Source organism: Panthera pardus, unplaced genomic scaffold (genome assembly GCF_024362965.1).
Source record: "Panthera pardus isolate Hobbes unplaced genomic scaffold, ASM2436296v1 HiC_scaffold_10, whole genome shotgun sequence".
NCBI classification, from domain to species: domain Eukaryota; kingdom Metazoa; phylum Chordata; class Mammalia; order Carnivora; family Felidae; genus Panthera; species Panthera pardus.
This window is the reverse complement of record NW_026526655.1, coordinates 45,048,926-45,072,482: the sequence shown is the minus strand read 5'-3', so window position 1 is coordinate 45,072,482 and position 23,557 is coordinate 45,048,926. Positions and strand designations below refer to the sequence as shown.

At 38.9% G+C, this 23,557-nt stretch overlaps 1 protein-coding gene across 1 annotated transcript; it reads right to left on the bottom strand.

Annotated features, from left to right (window-relative positions):
• Positions 1–358: 358 nt before the first annotated feature.
• Positions 359–23,108, bottom strand: SLC40A1 (solute carrier family 40 member 1). Its single transcript, XM_019461963.2, has 8 exons — positions 22,760–23,108; positions 22,194–22,261; positions 15,964–16,123; positions 13,650–13,765; positions 12,492–12,618; positions 5,201–5,446; positions 3,679–4,335; positions 359–1,963 (listed from the first exon to the last, which is right to left on the bottom strand). Exons 1-8 carry the CDS (start codon positions 22,800–22,802, stop codon positions 1,650–1,652), a joined length of 1,731 nt encoding a protein of 576 aa, XP_019317508.2. The 5' UTR covers positions 22,803–23,108; the 3' UTR covers positions 359–1,649.
• Between the last annotated feature and the right edge of the window lie 449 nt (positions 23,109–23,557).

Here is a 23,557-nt window from a genome sequence, read left to right as displayed (position 1 = left end):
TCATTTGATAGTCCACAAAGCACTTCCACATGACTTCTCTTATTTGACTTGGTCAGGAAAAGCTGTGAGGTGGGTGGAGTTGGCTTTATAGTATCATCTCCAATTTACAGAAGATGAGACAGAATTCAGAGGGCTTCATGTGACTTCTTCAAGGTCAAGGAAGGAGTACTGAGTTCATGTTTACTATATTTGTATCCAAACCACCATAAACTGTACATATGAATAGTGGGATAACACTAAAAATTATGAATTATTATGAAACTGCAGAGGAAGAAAATACCTTATCCAAAACAGATGTTCTATAACAAAACTAGCATTAAATACCTGGGGAACGCAACTCAGGAAAAAGGACTCAAGATTTTAAAAATGTTTTTTATATAGAAATATGTTACAAAGATTTTACAACATAGTAAATCATTATGTCATACCATAGAAAGAAGATGAAACCTTAAGAAAAAAGAAGAAAGTGCTCATAGTAACGGATTGCAGTCTCCATGAAAGTGCATAAACAGTTAAGGCAAAGTACCATGTTGGTACTGACATGTTGCAAAATGACTCGGAAAACAGTTTTTTTCAAATACATACAAAATTATTTCTTTTCTTCCATTCTTCTCAAAGACATTTGAACGGGATACATTTATAAACGGTCTTGCTCTACAACTGTGTAAAAATAACTCCTTGGGTACAAAACAGTGAAAGTAAAAATGCTCTACCTGAGCACATTCAAAAGTCAATCTGATGATTTTAAAACAAAACCTTTCCAAGTGTGAGCTTGCTTTCTACATTTAATCTACCAGGCTAAAAGCGTGCTCCCTCCTGTTCCAAGACAGAGATCATTAACGATAGCGGAGTTGAATTCAGATCTTGCTCTCCTGGGTGACTTTGAGCTTCTAGTTTCTATGGCCAAACTATCAGCGTATTTGAAGTCCTTATGCATTTACTGTTATAAATCTACAGCTTTGTTTCTATCTGCAGCTTACAGGAGAGCCATTTTCTGAAGTGTTATATATGCTTACTACAGTATTTCACCATGATAATAAAGATACAAAGGTGCTCTCTAAAGTTATACCGTAAATCCTATTTGAGAATTCTAGTTAAGTATTTCACTTTCCACATATATGTAAATCCCTTATGATCAACAGGATCAATAAGAATAACACTGGTTATCAAACTCTCCTCTTCATACTTGAAGCAGAATTTGTTTTTTTTATAATGTGAAGAACATGCTAAAAGAAAATAAATTAGCTAGACTTGGACAAGAATGAGTTTTAAGGAAAAATGACATATCTGAATGCTTGCACAGATAATAAATATCTTCCAAAGAATAACTTAAATCACGTGACTAACTGCTCTTCGTGTAAAATTTTATCTACTCCTGAGAAATAGGGAAAAATCAGTGTTACCTTTCTCCACATTTAAACTGAGTTTTTCTTTTCCTTTTTTGATTTTTTTCCCCATCCTTAAGTGTAAGGGAAATTAACCAGTTCATTTCCTCTGACTTAAGTCTTGTAAATAGCTTCTAGCCCTCAGGGTACAACTGGGGTAAAACCAGAGAGAAACACCTAGCTGTTTATTGGAATTCTAAAGTACAAAATAAGCATATGTGCTCTGTGTAATCTAGTAACAGGGATAGCAACAGTTAAATGGTCTCACACAACAGATATATTAGTTTGATTTTCATTCGTAACTTCTTTTTCCTCAGGACAACAGGCAAACATCTTGCTGCCCAGAGTTTTCTGGGCAAATCGAAAATACATGATGTGGCCCATTGCCACAAAGGAGACTGAAATCAGTACAAGCAAGCCAAAAGCTTCAGGATTCGGAGCCAGGATAACCATGATGAAATGCAGAAGATCAAGAAGATAGTTCATGGAGTTCTGAACACCATTTATAACGCCTCTTTCAGATTCAATTACATTTTCTTGCAGCAATTGTGTCACAGTTAAATCAAAGGACCAAAGACCTATTAATAGAAGATATCTGTTAAACACTGAATTTTAATTTATAGCTTTACATTTCACATTTACATTTTAAAAATCTGTTGACGTGTACAAAATATATATTCATCCCTATTATCTTGAAGTCGCCATGCATATATTCATCAGAGCCTTGCCTTTCAGAATTCTTTTTCATTAATAAATACTTGGTGTTGTATATAAGTGTTGAATCAATAAATTCTAGACCTCAAACTAATATTACACTGCATGTTAATTAACTGGAATTTAAATAAAAACTTGAAAAATAAAAATACAATAAATAAAATAAAATAAAATAAAATAAAATAAATAAAATACTGGGTTGCTAGTGGCTTCAAGAAATGATTTTTTATAGCCACCATACAAAAGTAAGTCTAATCTACAAACTTCTTAATTCCATTTTTTGTGATTATTTATACTACAAAAGCAAAACTCCGAAATCAGAGACAATAAATCTTACTGTAAGTACTGGTGTTTTTAAAGCCTACAGTGAATGTACTAATATACTGTTGTGGTTAAAGTTTAAGAACTTTAAGTGATTATTACATTTACTGCTTGGTTTCTAAAGCCCCTGTAATAAAGCTGTCTTGCTTGAATATTAATTGTCTTTGATAAATTAATGAACTGCTTTGTATCACAAGATAAATATGGTTTCATTTAAAGAAAAAAATTCAAGCAGAGATAATTCATCAGTACTCTATTAATAATTACTTAAATTTTGCTTTGTAAGAAGTCATTACATTGTGTTTCCTTCCAGAGCTATAAAATCCACTTGTTTGGCAAAGTATACTATAAATACACATAAGCTAGAGAGGACTTTTGAAGGATTTTTTTTTTTTTTTGAAAACAAAAACACTACCTTTTTTACCTTGTCCTATACAAATATTTTCTAACTCATAGTCCTTGTAGTAGAGTTATAGCAATATAAAGACACTAAATTACTAAATGGCATCATTATAACTAATATATTTTCAAAAAATAAGTTGTATCAGGGTGCCTGGGTGGCTCAGTCAGTTGAGCATCTGACTTCGGCTCAGGTCATGATCTCATGGACTGAGTTCGAGCCCCGCATTGGGCTCTGTGCTGACAACTTGGATCCTGGAGCCTGTTTTGGATTCTGTGTCTCCCTCTCTCTCTCTCTGCCCCTCGCCTGCCTGTGCTTTGTCTCTCAAAAATAAATAAATGTTACAAATTTAAAAAAAATAAATTAACTAAAAAAAATAATAAATTACATCAAGAGTAATACTTAAGATACTCATTTATTAAAAAGTTTCAGGGGCGCCTGGGTGGCTTGGTCGGTTAAGCATCCGACTTCGGCTCAGGTCATGATCTCACGATCTGTGAGTTCGAGCCCCGCGTTGGGCTCTGACAGCTCAGAGCCTGGAGCCTGTTTCAGATTCTGTGTCTCCCTCTCTCTCTGCCCCTCCCCTGTCCATGCTCTGTCTCTCTCTGTCTCAAAAATAAATAAACATTAAAAAAAAATTTTTTTTTAAGTTTCAAGCCCTAATCATATTTTAAGCATATGTGCATATATACAAACTGTATTTTAAACTATAAAATAAAAATTTCATATGTATGTAAGGATACAGAGTGGGTTTTGCTTAAATTAAGGGAAGATTTCAGATCATTTATCATTGAATCTTCTGAACCCACACTGCAAAAAAGACACTTTAGCTCATTAACATTCAGAGAGATGACTTACCAATTCTAGCAGCAATGACGCCTGCAAACAGCAGACTGACAGACACTATGGGCACAGATTTAGGACTCATCTCTGGGACAATAGTAGCAGGGTCAGACACATTTGACATGTGCATTTCAGGTGTAAAAATGATTTCAGGTATATCTGTAGGTCTAATTGTGGACAGCGGCTCTGCTTGAATCAACCTAGAATGGATATCTTCAAAAGGAGAAACAGACAAGTCCAAGGGGCTTCCAGGCATGAACACGGAGATCACACACAAGATCAAACAGGAAAGCTGTGCAAATCCTGAGATCAGACCAGTCCGAACCAGGCCACATTTTCTACGTAGCCAAGTAAAAGCCATGGTTCCCATTATTCCAGTTATGGCTGATGTTCCCATTAGAATACTGAGGATGGACCCGCTCAGCCCCTGAGTGTAGGCGTACCCTGTGGTGATACAGTCAAAGCCCAGGACAGTCATATAGAGGAAAGCAAGACCCATGCCCGCCAGAAACACTGGCTGGTTGTAATAGGAGACCCATCCATCTCGGAAGGTGCGGAAGGGCTCAGCCATCTGGGAGGCACAGCTTGGCTCTTGCTCATCTTCAAGCTCATGGATGTTAGGGTCTTTCGCACCCATTAGATGAGTTCCCTCCAAGGATTTTGGCTCAGTTTCTGTTAATAAAAGACATTATTATATGTATCAGTATAATATGTATTTTCTTTTACTAACCTAAGAATTTCAGCTAAGAAACAATCTCCAAGTAGCATTTATGTTAAACAAAATACTATGGATATCGCTGTCTCTCACATGGTCTGTCTCCCTCTCTCCATTGCCCCCCTTAGAAATTATACTCCAGAAATGAAGGAAGGAAGGAAGGAAGGAAGGAAGGAAGGAAGGAAGGAAGGAAGGAAGGAAGGAAAGAAAGAAAGAAAGAAAGAAAGAAAGAAAGAAAGAAAGAAAGAAAGAAAGAAAGAAAGAAAAAGAAAATTATACTTCCACCAAAGTAAAAGTAAATAACAGGAAAACTCATCAAGTAAAAATATAATAATTGTCTGGAAAAACACAGCATCTGCTTTTCTGGGGCCCTGTTAGGATTCCATTAGCCCAAAAGCCCAACTTGCTCTCTCTTCTTGGGAAATGCCCACCTTCAGTCCTCATTCCCTTCTACTGTTGTACAAATGGCTATGTAACTCTTCTCTTCATAGACTCAGGAATTCTCTTATTCTTTTTTTCCCCCCTTGTTCTTCCCATTCTTATGGCTCAATTTTTCCCAGCCATCCCTCAGTTGATTTCCCCTCCATGTCTGCTGCTCACGTTAAGGAAAAGGGCCCGAGGCCTCATTCCAGCTCCCTGAGGTCCAATCCCAAGTTGTTCCTCAGGCTGTCAAAAGCCTGGGTATTGACTCATCCATACCAAAGTGACATATTTAACCTCATGCACGCCTTCAGCAGTAATAAACTGGATGAACTTTCGTCTTCACCAACTTTTAAGGTCTGAACATAAGAATAAAAGGATTGATCACTGTATTGAGCTTACCTTTATGTAAATTCAGCTGTTTCAATTCAGCTCCCTCTATTTTAGGAAGAGCTTTCACAGCCAGAGCAGGTGTTTTTTGGTAAACCTTCCAGAGCAGAAAGTACTCCACACACATGGACATGAAATTCCACCCCGAAATGAAACCACAGCCAATGACTGCAGAGCCAAACGTCATAATCTGACCAACAGCCATAGGGGCCAAGATGTTGGTTAACTGGTCAATCCTTCGTACTGTAGCATTCATATCTATAGAGGTAGGTAAAGGAGGAAGATGAGTGTGCAAATCTATCAAAGAGAGACTGCCCACTTACATAATACAAACTCATAATCCAAGAGTATAGATTCCTAGAATGTAAATTTCTAAAAGCACTCTGTGAACAAACCATTTTGTTAGGAAATAATTTGTCATTTGGAACAAGTCATATTAAATTTGCCTCAAAAATCATGATTCCCTGGGGTTATATAAATAAGTCTAATATTAGCTTTTAAGATGAATACAATAGTGAGTGACCCTACAAACATGTTTTCAACAAAAATTTATTAAATGCCTATTATGGGCTAGGCATTATTTTATCACTATAAAAAAAAATAAATGATATCCTGCCCTGTCTTCAGGAAGTTTACCTTCCCATGGGAAAAGAGTAAATCAATCTATATATATATATATATATATATATATATATATATATATATATATATGTATGTATATGTATATATATATACACACACACACAGAATGTCATATGTCAATTAAATATTACGGTGAAAAATAAAGCAGAAAAAGGGTGCAGGGAAAAGAGAAATTTCAGTTTTCTTTTTTTTTTTTTTATGTTTGTTTATTTTTGAAAGAGAGCACAAGCAGGGGAGGGGCAGAGAGAGAGGGAGACACAGAATCCCAAGCAGGATCCAGGCTCTGAGCTGTCAGCACAGAGCCCGACATGGGGCTTGAACCCACAAACCATGAGATCACGACCTGAGCTGAAGTCAGACGCTTAACTGACTGAGCCACCCAGGTGCCCCAAAAGATTTCAGTTTTCAATATGGCAAGGTCAGGAAAGGACTCCCTGAAAAAAAAAAAAAAAGAGAGAGAGAGAGAGAAAGGAGTAGGAGGAAAAAGAGTCAGTCCTGTAGATATCAGTGAAAAGAGAATTCCAGACCAAGGGATGTAAAAATGTCCTGGGGCAGGAGGAGCACACCTACAATGTTAGAGGAACAACAAGGAGGCTGGCAGGGCTAGAGCAGAGGGAGGAAGGGAAGAGGTCAGAGAGGGAGGGTAGACTGGTCTAATCACCTAGGGTCTTGTGAACATTATATGGATGCCAACTTTGTCAATGAATGGGTGAGGAAGCCTTTTGGAGCTTTTGAACAGAGAGGTGACACAGTCTAACTTATGTTTTTAAAGGTTCATTTTGGCTGCTGTGTTGTGAAGACTGTAGCATGAGGGTGAGGGAGTTGGTAGATAAGAGCAGAGGCAAGAAGACAGGTAGAAGATGATGTAGCATAAACCAGGACAGTAATAATGGAAATGAGGAAACAGATGTTGGATACACTTCAAAGGTAGAATCAGAAAGATGTGCAAGTAGATTAGATATGGGGTGTGAGAGAAAGAGAAGAATTAAGGAGGACTCTGAAGTTCACTGTTGCTGTTTTCTAAGCAACTATTAGAAGGAAAGAGTGGCCATTTACTGAGAAAGGAAAGAATTCAAAAGAATCAGATTTGCAGCAAAAGAACGAGTATTTAGTTTAGAGATGCTGATTTTGATAGGCTACTGACAAGCACAAGGGTGTATCAAGTAGACAGTTAAATATGTCTGCAGTTTAGGAAAGAAGTCTGTGCCAGATTTGGTAGTCATCAGCCAGTTGAGTTTTAAAGCAGTGAGACTGGATGAGGTCAACCAAGGGACTGAGTGTAGATCCAGAAGAGGCAAGATCTGAGGACCCAGTCCTGGGCATGTCAATGTTTAGAGGTCAGGAAGATGAAGAAGAACTAGTGAAAGAGGAGAAACCCCAGAGGAGTGTGGCATCCTAGAAGCCATGGGGCAACACTGTTTCTAAGAGGAGGGTTCATCAACTGGCAAGTGCTGCTGATAGGTCAAGGAAGATGAGTACTAAGAGGAAGCTCTAGATTGGTCACAGGGAAGGTATTGGGGGCTTCAAAGAGAGTAGTTCTGGTAGACCAGAAAGGGCAAATGCCTGACTGAAGCTGGTTTAAGAGACTGGCGTCAACTCCAGGAGATATACCATTTATATTATATTTCTAAGTGAGTGGCACTCCCTGGACTCACAATGTAAATGTTGCCCCCCTGGCATCATGAAAAGCAAAGCCCTGACCAGGGACAGGAACTAGAAACAGCATAGACATCTTTTTTTTTAAGATTTTCTGAAAATAGAAACAAAGAAATGAGGTGGTAGAAGGGTAAAAAGAGGTAAAAATGTTTAAGAGAAATATTATTGAACATTTATATGCTGTTGGGGATGACACCATAGATGAGAAGGGATGGAATCTGAACCAACACACAAATGGGAGAGCTACTCTTAGACGGGAGCAAAACCATCAACATGCACAAGAGTGCAGACCACATACGCAGCTGCAGGTGGATGTAATGGGGACAGCATGTGTAACTTCTCATTTCTTCTACTCTCTCAGTAAAGCACAAAGCAAGGTCATCAGTGAGAGTGAGGATGGGAGAGGAGGTATGGAATGTATGAGGAGAAAGGAGAACGTGAAACCTACTCCTCTAAGCAAACAGGAAGGAGGAAAGGGCCACAGAAATTAGTATGATCACCTGGCAGCACAAAAGGGCGAACATGAACCCAATGGTTACGAACTGTAAAACAGTGAAAACAGAGAGCAAAACTGTGCATTTTTCTCCAGCCATGTTCTACTGGAGAGTGACAGAAGGAGAGGAGGCCAAGTGAGCTGAGAGTATAAGCTAGGAGGTGATCATATGTGATCAGAACATCTGACCTGGAATTTCAGCTGAGTAAGGAAGGGAGACAAGAGGGGTCACAGACAGTGAAAATGGGGTGACAACCAGACTGGAAGACTGTTGTGGCTAGGGTATGAGAAGGAATGAGCTGGGAAGACAGGAGGTGCCAATTCAAGACATGAATGCCTAAGATTAAGATTATGGAAGGGGAGGATTTAGTGGTGATGACCAAGTCTAGGACATGACCATGGGAACACAGCAAAATCAGAGCAGAGGACAACATGAATAAAAGAGAGGAAGTCAAGAAAATGACCAATTTTCTTATTCTCTATCTCACAGAGTAGAGTGGAACCAATGAGACAAATCCTTATCAATCATGTGGGGCACCTTAAGAGAAAAGCAATAGGTGACTAATAAGTGCATTAGCAGAAAATTGCCTTTATTCCTTCTCTAATTCTTCCTGGTCCTCAACTGCCTTCCAATTAGTCCCATGAGTGTATAATGCTTACATGATAACAGAAGAACTTTGACACGTTTCACCTTTCACTTGAGAGGCAAAGGCAGTTTTCATTGATCTCACACATGACCCTTTTTTGCAGAGGCTTCGCTAACTTTCATCCCAGCCTCAAAAAGTTTCCAACTCAGGTGCTAACAGAGAAGTATAGAATAGATTCAGGTAACTCAATATTTTGATTCCCAAAATTGAGTACGAGTGAAAATATACCCATGTTCTGAAAGCCCCACAACAAGAGAAAAATTAATTTAGTTAAAATGATTTGTTGTATTTTCACTTCCTCGGTTTTTAAGTGCTCCTGAAGCTTCCTAATGCCACCAATTGCAATCTTTATTATACTTAGGAAGCTAATAATGTTTGTGTGTGATGCAGTATCAGTAACCAGCTTTTATGTTTTGGAAGCAGAATGAACTATATAATGATTTGGGGAAAAGACCGCATCATTTCACTGGTAACAGGCTAGAGAAGAATCTGTCCTCTGAATATGCAAACCCATCCTTTTCACAAATTTCCATTTATTCTTATGTAAACACACATATATGTGCTCATTTAATTCCAATTTAACTATTTTCAGCTGCAGCTGAGGCACAGACCATGACATTAAATAAAGACTTGCTATTAAAAAGGGTATATTAAATCTCATAGGATAATAATAATAAGCAGACCTGCTGAGCAAATAGCAGGCAGCAGGTTTGTCTACCTTAAATATGAAATCAATTTTTAGTCAATAGAGTTCAAATAAGAAATTTATCGGTCATCTTGATCACGGTAACCAGCAGATGTGTCTTTAGGAAGGAGGATCAAAACAAAACAAAACAAAACACCTCAGAAGCTATAAATAGAGTGGTTAACAAAGAAAATAGGGAAGGAAATAAAACAGAACGGATAAAAAGTCTGGGAAAAGGAAGTGAGCTTCAAACAGGTTTGACAGGCTAAGGGTCATAGCACAACAGACTGCTTTAATAAAACACTAAACTAAGTACCTAGGCAAATTAGCCGACAGATTAATTACCAGTATTTATGTACAAAAACAATTCCTTTTCTGGTGATCTCCAAACTAGATGGTAACAGCTGTATTTTGGTCTGATGCCACTGAAATTCTAAAATTTTTTAACCTTCCAGGGAAAATGTCTCTATTTGTTTACCCTCAGTGATACAACTTCCAGTTTTTAAACCTATTCTGAAATCAAGAAACACTGCATTAAGGGAAGGGGAGCAATTAGCATCTGGCTCACCACCTCTCCTCCTAGTGCACACAGCTTTTGCCCTTCACAGGCACACACACACAAGGCACACACAGGTTCAGCATCCCTGTCCAGTCCCCTGCTCGGGTTTCTAACAGTTTTCGCTGGGTTTCTAAAGTTTTCGTTTCAACTTCAAAATGTGCCCTGCACAAACACACACAATTCCTGACTGGAGGACGTGCATCTGTGTGCAGAGACTCAACCTCAGAGGTGACTAAGGTGTACTTCTTGACATACACTTCTCCAATTTTCCTCTCTCCTCCTCTCTACCTGTTCTATAATTCTGCCTTATAGCAGAAATAGCACCAAAAAATCAATGGTTAGATAGACCCTTGCTGACCTTCTGAACTAAGAAAGTTTCTATCCTATTTTGAAGCATGGTTTTAGTTAATCTTTTAACAAATGCTGAAGAAAGACAACACGGAGGTTTTCCCTCACTAGGCTACTAACCTGCAATACTAGTTGAATGCAGAAAAGCACCACTTGCTAAAAGCTAATTCACAGTGGATGAAACTTCAATAAGCAGCTTGCTTCCTTTCCTAAACTTGAGAAATTTGACTTCACTTGCTAAAAAGCACCACTTGCTAAAAGCTAATTCACAGTGGATGAAACTTCAATAAGCAGCTTACTTCCTTTCCTAAACTTGAGAAATTCCAGAAAGTTAGAAAAGAGACTGCAATTATTCCTCTGCAATTATTCCTGATAATAAAGAAAGGCAGCTGAGAAACAGTCATTCATATTCTTCTTGTTGTTCTGGGACGTCAAAAAGCCCACAAAGTTATATGGAATCTTTGGTTTTTCTTATTTATTTATATTTGTATTTAGAATAAATGATAAGTTCTGAGGAATTTTCACTTTACACAGGGCTTTTTTCCCCCCAGAGTGTACAGACTTCACAAGAGTCAAAATGAGTTTAAAATTCATATTAAGAAGGGCGCCTGGGTGGCTCAGTCGGTTAAGCGTCCGACTTCAGCTCAGGTGATGATCTCACGGTTCATGAGTTCGAGGCCCGCGTCAGGCTCTGTGCTGACAGCTCAGAGCCTGGAGCCTGTTTCAGATTCTGTGTCTCCCTCTCTCTCTCTGACCCTCCCCCGTTCATGCTCTGTCTCTCTCTGTCTCAAAAATAAATAAACGTTAAAAAAATAAAATAAAATTCATATTAAGAGAAAGAAAATCATTTTAAAAGACAACTTTCCCCCCAAATATATTCTACCAGATACATATGTGCTCTATTTTCAAAACAGGTCTTTTTGTACCTTTTGAATTTTAAAACATGGACATGTATTACACACTTAAAATAGCATATTAAAAAGAGAAAGTAAATAAGGAAAAAAACATACAAAAAAGGACAAAGCCTAATCATATAGTTCAATGTGACAAGAAGAGACATGGAATTATTTCCTATTGGTAAATGATTACAGGAAGAAAAAAATCAACGAGAATCACTACTTTACCTCTAGAAAGAATATCCTGTGGTATATTCACATGTGCTATAAATTCATCCTATATGGACACCATTCTCTAAAATCACTGTGGTATTTGTCTCAATTATAAATAACACTGCTACAACAAAGTGATGATTTAAGCAAATTCTTCTCTTTCTTCCTTTAGACCTTTCACACATTTTCTTTCTCTCACCACCTCCTTTCCTTTTTTTAGCCACATGGCCCAAACAAAGTTGCCTGCTATCCCCAACACTAATCTTGCCTTCTGTGAACTAGAATAAGCCATTTAAATCATCAGCAATAGTTTTCTGGTCTGTCAGGATGGTTGGGCAATAGGTTTGTGATACCCATTATCTCAATGACCAGCACAACTGATTGACCTGATCTAATCAGTGGATAGGTGTACCCTTCATCCTTAACCCTGTGTAGCTATGAATCTGATGTGTGTCTGTGTCAGGGGGCAGGTAGGGAATATTGAGTGAGGTGAGTTATTCTGAGTACAAGTGATGCTGATGTAATAGGACATGTTGCTTTGTAAGCATTCTTTAGTCTGTCTCTGGCCTCTTATATATGTTTCCAATGGACAGCTAAGATTATGAGCTTCTTGAAAACCATATTTCTCTAGTATTTGTCCTCAATTTCTCTAGTATTTGTAACAGCAATTCTATTGCATTGCAGATAATATAATAAAAGTTATAGATTATAACTTTAAACTTGAAGGAATTAACTACTAGAGTCCCTTTTGGAAATAAAGTGTTTCCACTTGGATTGGAGAAAAATAAAATCCAGTAAATACTAGTCATACTACCATGGTATGAATGAATCAATCTCATGTCAGATTTTCACTGCTCTAAGTATTAAGTAAACATACAGAGACCATGAACAGAATTTAAAAGAAAGAGTTCAAAAGAAACGTTCTTCCATTTGCCAGGTTTGCATACAATAAAAGTTCACTATCCTATAAATTAATTTCATAACAGTGAGATAAATCATTGCACTGAAACTGACAATGTGATAAGACAAAGACTATATTTTCAATTTATGGAAAATAATTTTCAATTAAATACCCAGAAGAAAAGGTTTAACCCTCATTTACTACCTCTGACGTAAAGTGAATCCTCATGTAACCCCTTACATTAAAAGAGAAAGCCAAATTACCTGCTAATTTGCTTCTGTCTCCTCCTGCAACAACGACAATCCAGTCCCTTTGGATCGTGATTGCAGTAGCAGTACTGGCCAAATTTGCGATATTTGCAATAGTAATGATCAAGATGTAACAGGAAGTCTAAGGAATTATAGGAAAAAGTTGAGTTAAAAATGTCAGTTTTACCACATAGTACCTACACCTCACTGTACGGTGTAGTTTGAAATGCTCTTTGATGGCATAATAATAAAATTTTAAGTTCATTTCATAAAATCGTAAGAAATAATTTTACTTTGTAGACATGAAACCATAAATACCAGTAGTCAAGCTAAAGGGCATAATATCTTCCTAATCCACATCATCTGTAATACACATAGTACAAAAATTATAAAAATCATGTGCACATTTATGTGACATAGTTATCATAAAGTGTTAACATAGCAGTTTTTAATTTCTTCCCAAAATACCTCTTTTGGAAAAAACAATAAAGGGGAAGTGAGAAGACCTGCATTTAAGTCAGAATTATGATACTTCCTAGTTGCACGACAATGGTCAATCAGATAACATCACTTTGTCTAATTTTTTCATTAACAAAATAAAGGGAATATACCAGAAGATTTCTAATGTTCTCCCTGGCTTTGAAACCCTACAGTATCAGTCTAAATATATAAGAAGATTCAATAGTTACATCAAATCCATTATTTGCCACCACCCCATCTTTCCCCTTTTCCATCAAGCTATCATGAGACCATAGTGTGAGAAGTTATGTAGTCCATGACCCCATACATACCAATTACTATTGGAGGAATACAATTATGACAAATTAATAAATATATGGATTACATTTCTTATGTAATGTGAACAAATTACAGGTTAGTAGCTGAAAACTAATTGACAACTGAATTATACAATAAACTTTTAGAAATACCACTAAAAACAAATAAGGGAAAAAAATAGGACAAAATTAAAATTCAAACAATATTTAATGAGTGCCCACTATGGGCAAACAAGCAAAAACAAAATATAATACAAACGGTAGAGGATATTAAATGGACACAGAGGGTCAACAGTTGTCTTTGTGAAAAGATACCCCCTAGTCTCAAAGGGTTTTCATTTTTTACCACTACCAGATGTTCTATTTTCTGCCATCAAGAATATCACTGAGAACTTACAAGAACCCATCCATGATACATGGTCAGAAGCTCGTTTTTATGTAAGAAAACCATCATCAGAATGATTCCACACAAGATGACTGAAACATTCTGTACCACCAGCGCAGTCTGAGCCACTGTACAGAGGGAGAAACAAAGTGTTCACTATACCAAAATATCACAATGGCCCCATTTTTGTCCACACATTAATGCATATGCAAATTACTATATGAAAAAAAAAATTCCTGAAGTAAATCCTGAATCAACTATTTCCAGTAGGACCCACCAGATAACACCAGACCAGTAAAACTTACAGGAAGAGTGAAGTATTCACCATTTTCCTATTAATTAAAGCCATTCATAATGACCACATTTTCATTTAGCTTATTCTCTTGAAAGTTTACTGTCATAAACAGAACTATATTACATAGACAAGATCCATCTTTCAGCTCTTTGTTGCTGAAGCTAAAATCATAACATGCAGGAAGTTACAGAAGAGGTTAAGAAGTCATGGAATCCATAAGCCCCTACAGAATAGGCTGAATCTGATAAGATAGTATGAATACATAGGAAAGATATGTAAAATTCACCAAGAATAAAGCAGCAGTGTGTTCCACTGGGCATTCTAATGCTGTATGCTGCTGCTATGAAATTCTAAGTAACACCTTCCCTCACAGAAAATGCCAGTTTCCTTGGAGTCCGGCACCCATGTAGATAATGTATTGGAGTAAGGACTAGGTACACCAAGTAAGGACACCCACAGTCTTATTTGTAATCTTTTCCCTGCCACTCACCAGGGTAGGTGATCTAGGACAGGATACGTAATGTCTCTTATGTCTGTGTCTATAAGGTGAGGATGATGATACATATGTGCCTTCTTTACAAGGTCAGTATGATGCTCAAATAAAATACTCATGAAAAGTACTCTGAAAAATACAGGGAGTTGTATGCGTAAGGCATAATTATAGCCCTGGTCTTTAAGGGCAGTAAAGCTCATTCTGGCTTAGAAGGTCATATAAAAGCCTCAAACAAACTGCTTTCTGAAAGTAGTTTGTAGTAAAATCCCAACATATAACTCATTCTTCTATTGCACAAGGATTAAATACCAACTGCATGAAGTTTCTAACTTTTAGAACCCCACCGACCAGAGGAAGGAAAGATATGGGAACAGATAATTGTAAGAGTAGAAGTACAATAGCAGAGGTGTTGACAAAGACTCCTGAGAGCAGAGGAAGAAATGATTAAATCAGCCCAGAGACATCGGACATTTTCACAGAAAGTGACATGTGAGCTGATTTCATGGGATAAATGGGAGATTGCTATCCTACCACACACTTTTTCATCTAACTCAACATTCTTTCCCAACCTAGGATTCCAATGCTCAACAATCATAAGGTTAAAAGGTCTCCAAGATATATAATATCCCTGTGTTCCTACAAATAACGATGTGAACAACCAGGAATGTTTTTTGTTTTCTTGTATACAAAACTTAGTTCTATATGTGTTCTGGTATATCCATTCTCAAAACAGACAAATGTCCATCTTGACCATTTCACTAATAGAATCAAGTCCTAGAATTTGATAATCCAAATTGCTCTCTATCCAGGGGCAGTCATCCTTCACTGAAAGAAACATATTTCAATCTTTCTCCAATGTCTAAAATAGACTTGGCCAGGTCTTGGCATCATCAACTGCACAACCCAGGAAAACTGTGACCTGGCTTATTATCTGGATTGCCCTTATATTCTGCATAGCTGAACTGTTCCATCACTTTCTCTCTTTCCTACACATAAAACTGCAATGATTTCAGTACTAATGCTCTAGAATAAATGTCAATATATTACCATTTCTTCTTTTCCCCTCAAAAATTTATAATTCAGCTCTCCATGATCCTGACTCAGATATTCCCTCTTCAATATAGTTTTCAATTACCCTACACCTGCCTCTATAGAAAACACTGTAACCCAGAGGACAGATGTTAAAGCTGTCCCAGGAACATCACACTGACTGACTCCAGTGCGAGTCATGGTTAGAAAGAATGCCAGAGTTAAGCAAACTTTTAATGTTTAACATGGCTCCCAGAAAAGAACTATGGTGTTAATTATTAACATCTGGAATTTATGACTAGCCAAAGATCCAAAAAAATCTATAAGCTTAATATCTTGGCATTCCAATTTTGTGCAGAAGCCCCAGGACCTTCCATGTAGAAGTGCTGACACTGATCATCCCATTGCTCAAGTATGGCAGCAGATACACAGTGGGTCAGTCACAGTGGTTTCTCTTTAGCTCAAGCCTAGGTCCCATGAATACAAAGCCTTAGTTTACCACTTCTCACCTTTAAGTCTGGAATTCTTATCCACCCAATCACCAATGATGGCTCCTAGGACCAGAACAGACCCTGCCACCACCAGCCCGTAGACTGCAGTCAAGAGGAGGCTGTTTCCATAGAGCTCTACCAAAAACACGGACACTGCAAAGTGCCACATCCGATCTCCCTTGAATAAGAAAAGAGAAAATGTTTTGATGAAATTATTTTTATTTCCCAGGCAATTACACTCAGGAAGTTGCTCCCTTATCAAAATGTACTTTCTGGCTACACCATGAGATTTTTCCAAGTCAACAATTACTCTTTGAATTGAATATTGGTCAAGTGTTAAAATCATCCATCCCCGTCCAATGGAAAATATTCTGGGCCATTTACTAAGTAAACCCAAAAAAAGCATGATATTAATGAAACACACATACTCCTTATCATTCTAGGGAAAAAAAAATGTAGTTTCAACACCAAAGAAGGTTTTTTGAGACAAAACTTCTTCCCTTTGTGTCAAGTTTCTACCTGGGCCTAGAATTTACCTATCGTGATTTGAGACGCACAAAGTAGTGTGCTACTGAACCAGAATGAAACTACAGTACAGTTTACAAACATTCATATGCTTTGAATGTCAAGAAAAAGCCAGTTTCCCAATTTGTAAACTGATAAGAATGAACTATATGATCCTTAAAGTTTCTTTCACCTAAACATTCTAAAATATATGCTCTATTTCACCAATAAATTTCAAAGTCAAAAAAAGGCAGGCTCAGAAAAATGAAATTAATATGGGGAAAAAATTAATATGGGCAAATTCTGGTACCACATTTACAAAAATTTCAGAAATAAATGCATAAGCAGCTTTTTATTTGAACATTTTAATATGGATGGGTTTGGAAAGGGTGAAAAGACTACTTATTTTTTCACTGTAGAGTATACAGGAAATGAATTCATTATGGCAAAATATAGAATAATGAAAAATTTTTAAATGAGTCAGGTAAATTAATGCATAAGAAATCTATAATGGACCTTATCATGAGATTTTTGGCTCCATCCCTGACCTCTGACCTCTGACTTAACATAAAACAGGACAACAATGTTTTATCATAACCTATCCCTGGAAATCACTACAGGAAACTAAATTCCCAGTCTAGGCTCCTTATGCATTTGACACTATCTGGAAGTACTAGAGTCCTAATTCTTTCCAAAGTTTCTTAACACCTGCTTGATAAATTCAACGTATTAGGACCAAAGTATTATCCTGGTATATCAAATGATTTTTTTTTTAATTTCATAAAGCCAAGACAACAATTCTATGCATTCAAAATTTTAAATTGAGTCAGGGCGCCTGGGTGGCTCAGTCGGTTGAGCGGCCGACTTCGGCTCAGGTCATGATCTCGCGGTCCGTGAGTTCGAGTCCCGCGTTGGGCTCTGTGCTGACAGCTCAGAGCCTGGAGCCTGCTTCAGATTCTGTGTCTCCCTCTCTCTGAACCTCCCCCGTTCATGCTCTGTCTCTCTCTGTCTCAAAAATAAATAAACGTTAAAAAAAAATTAAAAATAAAAACAAAATTTTAAATTGATGCACATACACAATAGCAATCCTTTACAATAAACTTCATGTAGACCAGTATTTCTCTGCAGGAATGATTTTATCCTCCAGGGATCACCTGGCAGTGTCTGGAACTGTTTTGGATTGCCACAACTCTAGGGCAGGGGTAGGAGTACTACTGGCATCTACAATGCATAGCGCCGTCCCCTACAACAAAGTATCCAGCCCAAGATGGCAACAGTGCCAACTTAAGAGAAACCTCTACCATGGAGTAGAGGATTGTGAACATAATTTAGGAAGGCAATTCAAAATTAACATAAGATTAGGGCCTTGTCGAACGGGGTGAATATGGTCAAGTAAATCTTAAACAGTGGAAGCACTATGTCTGCAAGACTGATTCTAACCTGATGGTCTGGAATGTGAGCTCTAGAACATTCTGTGTTCTCAAACCTCAGCCCACTGCATGGCCCAGGTTACATACACAACAAATAACTACGGAATCAACAAAGGAGTGGATCTGCAGTGAATCCCAGTTGTGAATGAGTCAATATAGAATAAGTGGCAAAAACCTACACTGATTTATCAATAACATTGTTCTGGTACATTAGACTTGTTCCGTGACTGTTCAAAAGTTTGAGGATTAATCAGTACCATAATTCACATGTCTGACACAGCTTTTGTTTGCATTGATAATGGAAAGTTTTTCCACTTAAATTAAGTAGGAATTAAGTTTCAAATACCAATGTACTAAATGATTAAAACTGTATGATACACATACAATTTGTTTGAAACCCATAAAAAGACAAATTTATATTAAGATAAAGAGATCAATAAGAATAACAAACTGCTTCCTTAATCTTTAACAGGAGAAGCAAGTGTAGATTGGATTAGCATACAATGGGAGGGGGTGAGGAGAGGCACTTTATCTTCCTCTCCATCCGTCTGAATAGCTCCCAAGGAAAAGACAAGAAATACATAAATGCCCTAAATGATAGGTGGCCTCCAGGAGTGAATTTCCTTTTTCTTACCATAAGGAATAAAAAATAATACTCCATGACTGTGGCTTCTTTCTTTCCTTTTTTTTTTTTTAAACTCCTACTTTTTACCCAAAAGAATTTTAGACTCTTCTACAGCAGGCCATCAAAACAAGTGCTACCAAATGAAAATTTTCTTTCTTGCTTATCCTTGTATCCATGACGCCTCCCTGATGGAGAGGAATAAAACTGCTCCGATTATCCCAATTTCTAAAGGCTTTAAGCTTTAAGAGGCAACAGATTCCACACTCATGAAGCCCAAAGTAGTACAATCTTGAGCCCACCCATTCCTTCCTTACATCCATTTCCTGCCCTCCCATGTGCTCTCACTGTACTTTGATGATTTGTTTACATGTCCATCTACCCCCAGTGGGCTGAGAGCTGAGGGACAACTGAGTATCTGTGAATAAATGATCACAGTCATTAATCCACTTACTACTTATTGGGAAGCTACTATAAACCCAATCCTACAGCAGGCACGAGAAACTCCACGGTACACAAAAATCAAAGTCCATACTTTCCCACAGCTTGCATCTCAGTGAGCAGAGACCAAACACAAACCTAAAACAGGTCAAATGGTATAAATGCTACAAGGAAAAATAAAGCAGCATGAGCAGGAAGGTGGCATTTTGCATTAAGTAGTCAGAGACCTCTCTGAGCAGAGACCTAAAGGAAGTAAGGGCTGGAGTCATACACACATCTGGGATATGAATGAAGACAATCCAGAGGATAATGACACAAGATATAAGCAACTGGCCACCCTTTTCCACTGTTGGTTACCTTTTTGTGACTAGACACATTTTTTTTTTTTTTAAATATTTTTTTAACGTTTATTTATTTTTGAGACAGAGAGAGGCAGAGCATGAACGGGGGAGGGTCAGAGAGAGAGGGAGACACAGAATCGGAAGCAGGCTCCAGGCTCTGGGCCATCATCAGCCCAGAGCCCGACGCGGGGCTCGAACTCACGGACCGTGAGATCCTGACCTGAGCCGAAGTTGGATGCTCAACCGACTGAGCCACCCAGGTGCCCCTAGACACATTTTTTAAAGCCCATACTAAATCAAATTCTAAGCTCCTTGACAACAAGACCCATTTCTTACAGTACTTTGCATTCTGATAGCATAGAGTAAAATGTACTGATCTACTGGCAGATAGAAATAAAGCCAGAAATAAAAAGCACCCAACCCCACACAGATATAACCTTCTACCCTAATACTTCTATTTTCAGTGTACAGGAAACCATGATTTCACAGTTTTCAGGGGAATGGATAGATGTGTAAGTGTGTGCGTGTGTGTATACATATATAATGTATACACACACACACAAACACATTTATTTTGTTCTAATAAAATTAGGCAGTGTCAAACAGGAGACAAAACTCAAAGGCAGACTTATCTAGAGTTACTGAGCATTCCTCTTTTGTACTCTTTTGCAATAAGGAGTAAAACTCCACTAAACCTTATATGGTTGTAGATCCTGGTTTGGGGGGATTTTTTTTGTTTTGTTTTAATCCAACTTTCCACAAGAACTCCCTTAGCTCAACTTACTGGGGTAAGTGTCTGCCACTTTTCATATGGGACTTTTAATTAACATGACAAAAAAATCCTCCTGGAACAACTATAGTTACACCCTTTTGGCAAATCTGACCTCACAACCTAACAACAAAAGGTCACATAAACATTAAAGGTAATGAGTATTTAGAAGTGAGATATCTCATTCTCCTAAGAGATAGGTCCAGACCACAGGATGGGACTATCAGATGCTACCTCTATTCCTTGTTATTGGTTTTTAAAATACTTAAAAGTAGGGGCACCTGGGTGGCTCAGTCGGTTCAGGGTCCGACTTCGCCTCAGGTCATGATCTCACAGCTGGTGCGTTTGAGCCCCGCGTTGGGCTCTGTGCTGACAGCTCAGAGCCTAGAGCCTGCCTCGTATCTGTGTCTCCCTCTCTCTCTGCCCCTAACCCACTCGCATTCTGTCTCTGTCCTCTCAAAAATGAAAACATTTAAAAAAAAATTTAAAATACTTAAAAGTATTTTTAAAAAGTACTGAATTAAATGGAAGGAAAACTATAGGTTTAGGTATAATTAAGAGTAGTTTCACTAGATTTCTACTTAGAATCATCAGCTATTGAAAACAAAACAAACTCACACCAATTCAACTTTGTTTACATGTATTTGCAGAGTCATCCTTGTCTAAGCCTCTGGGAAGATAGGAGCTAGCCTTTCTAAAAAGCCATCTTTGAACTGCTATTTCTTAAAGAGCTGATAACCTAGCTTAATAATTTCCCAAGGGCATGGGTCCAGATTTCCTCATACAATAGTTTGCATTCATGTTTTAAGGATGATCCAACAGAAGTTTCCAATTTAAAAAGAAAATACTATTCACAAAATTTACCTTAAAAATTCTCTCTCCTTTTGATTTTTTAAAATTAAAAATCATAGGAGGCATACATAGAATTTACTCAAATACTGCTTTTAAACAGTAAGAAGAATTGTTTAATTCGAAAGATTCTAATCATTAATCAAACACACACATACAGCATACTTTTGGGATTATTCTTTTTTGGGATGTTGATGAAGCTAGCCAAGCCAACAGAAACACTGGCCCTCTTCTAGGACCGCATAGGAATTTGGAGAGAGAATTATGAATCATTTGCTGATTTTCAATGGATGATGGTTTTTAAGACAGCCTGAGATGCTCAACAAATATCTACCAACAGATAACATTTTTAAAAAATTTTTTAACGTTTATTCATTTTTGAGAGACAAGGAGAGACAGAGCATGAGCAGGGAAGGGGCAGAGAGAGGGAGGCACAGAATCCAAAACAGGCTCCAGGCTCTGAGCTGTCAGCACAGAGCCCAACAAACTGTGAGATCCTGACCTGAGCTCAACCAACTGAGCCACCTGGGCACCCCAGGTAACATTTTTTTTAAGTTTATTTATTTTTGAGAGACAGGGAGAGGGAGTGCACACACAAGAGTGAGGGAGGGGCAGAGAGAGAGGAAGACAGAGGATCTGAAGCAAGCTCTATGCTGACAGCAGAAAGTCCCATGGGAGGCTTGAACTTACTAACCCTGAGATCACGACCTGAGCCGAAACTGGACACTTAACCAACTGAGCCACCCAGGTACCCCCAGCAGAAAACATTTTAAAGCCAAGAATTTTTATCACTCAGATATTTGTTTTGGATGCCAATTTATATTTAAATTAATCACAGAATGCTATTTTTAGCCTGAATCAGTCACTCCACTATTCTACTGTATTTTCATAGTGCAGTATGCTGGAATTTATCATTTTAACAAAAGAGGAAAAGGGAGAAATAGCTTAAATGTGAAATAGAAGATACATGAGACATTCATCCGTTTTTAGTAGCAAATATTACCATAAGCCTAGTAGCGCAAAATACAATTTATAAGCAATGCAAATATTCCTGTCCTTCTATCTTTGGGTAGTTGTTCATCTACGTAAAGTATGACAATTAAATAACTTTTACTAACACCTATGGGAAAATATCTTGGGTGAAAATAACTTTCTGGTTAGAACATGTGTGTTCGGATGATTTATTTAGCAGCACAGAAAACCTGGAAGGTGACTTAATAAAATTGGTCCAAATGAAAGGAAACAAGAAATTATGCAAGTATGTCGAAGAATTACTGTACATTGTCACTTACCCAAGTAGACAGAGAATGACCAAGGTAGAGAAGGAATTTTGCCGAGGTCAGGTAGTTTGTTAAGGATCCTGCAAAGACACACAGGAGGGGCGGTGGATAAAAAGCGTATTTAGGTCACTTAAGTGAGCTGAGGTTGGAATACTTGCCCGTTTTCTCCTAATAAACACGATCATTAAAAACTAATTTGTGGGACAAACCACATACATTTTATCAAGTCACGGAGGAATCGATGTGTCCAGTTTGCTTAATACCACTCGCTTCAAGTCACCACGACCTATTGGTCAATAACTGCAAAACCTCACCTACGGTTAAGAAAGCTCTTGTTTCAACATTCTTTAACTCCGCCTTTTTTTTTTTTTTTTTTTAAAAACAAGACAATCCAAACTTCCAGGTCTACTCCTCCTTGTCGGCGTGTAAGCCCTTTCCCCGCATCTTGCAATTCCCTTCTTCCTCGACCCTCACCAAAAGGAGTCCGAGGACTCCGATCAACAGCTGAGCCACATTCCTCCAAAACTGCGCAGAGCTGCTGGCCTCCACCGCCCACCACCCGCGTTAGGTCAACTCACCGCAGCATCCTCCCTGGTGGTTTTGCTCTCTTGCCTTGGTCATGACCCCAGGCGCCCCCCGCTTGCTCTTCTGCTGCTGCAGCTGCCCTCGATGAGGTGCTTGTTAACAGGAGTGCAAGGAACCGAGGAGAGCACCGCTAAAAACACCACAGCCTTACGCAAAAAGACCCCGACGTCTACTAGGGCAAAGAACAAAAGAGAAACGGCCCCGGGGTCTTCTTTTAGTCTTCTTTCCAAACTTAGCTAACACTGTAGCTGAAGTTGGAAAGGCAAAGCCTTATGCAAGCGGGTGGGAGGCTTCACAGGCCGTGCGAGCCGGATCCGGCACCCCGCGCCGCCGCCGCCGCCACAGCCCGCGCGGCGCAGCCCTGCACACTTATACGGGGCCGGGGCGGAGCTCCCTTCGGCCGCAGGCTCGGGGCCGCCCCCTCTCGCTCAGGGCCAGCCGGGCGTCCCCGCGGCGCGGCGCGGGGCCAGGCGCCCGCCGCCCTCACGCGCCGTGCCGCCCTCCACGCCCTTCCCAGGAGGAGTCGCCACCCCTGGGCGCGAGTGGCCACCTGGCCACAAACAACCGGCGCGGCCTGCGAGGACCCTCGCCCCGCGAACTGCTCGGGCCGGGGTGTCCGCCGTCCGGGAGGCCGCGGGAGGGGGTCGGGAAGGCCGCAGGGCGGCGGCGAAGGGGAAGAGGAGCGTGGACCCCGCGGGGCCGACGGAGAGAGGCCCAGCGCCAAGCGAGCCGGCCGGTGCCGGAGGAAAGCACCCGGTGCCTGCAGTTTGGGGGAGAGGGAAGCCGCCGGA

Coding starts and splice junctions, on each gene's coding strand:
- SLC40A1 (XM_019461963.2), bottom strand. CDS start 22,802: ATGACCAAGGCAAGAGAGCAAAACCACCAGGGAGGATGCTGCG. Junction 16,124..22,193: donor GTCATTCTCTGTCTACTTGG/GTAAGTGACAAT, acceptor TTCTTATTCAAG/GGAGATCGGATGTGGCACTT. Junction 12,619..13,649: donor TGTATCATGGATGGGTTCTT/GTAAGTTCTCAG, acceptor ATAATTCCTTAG/ACTTCCTGTTACATCTTGAT.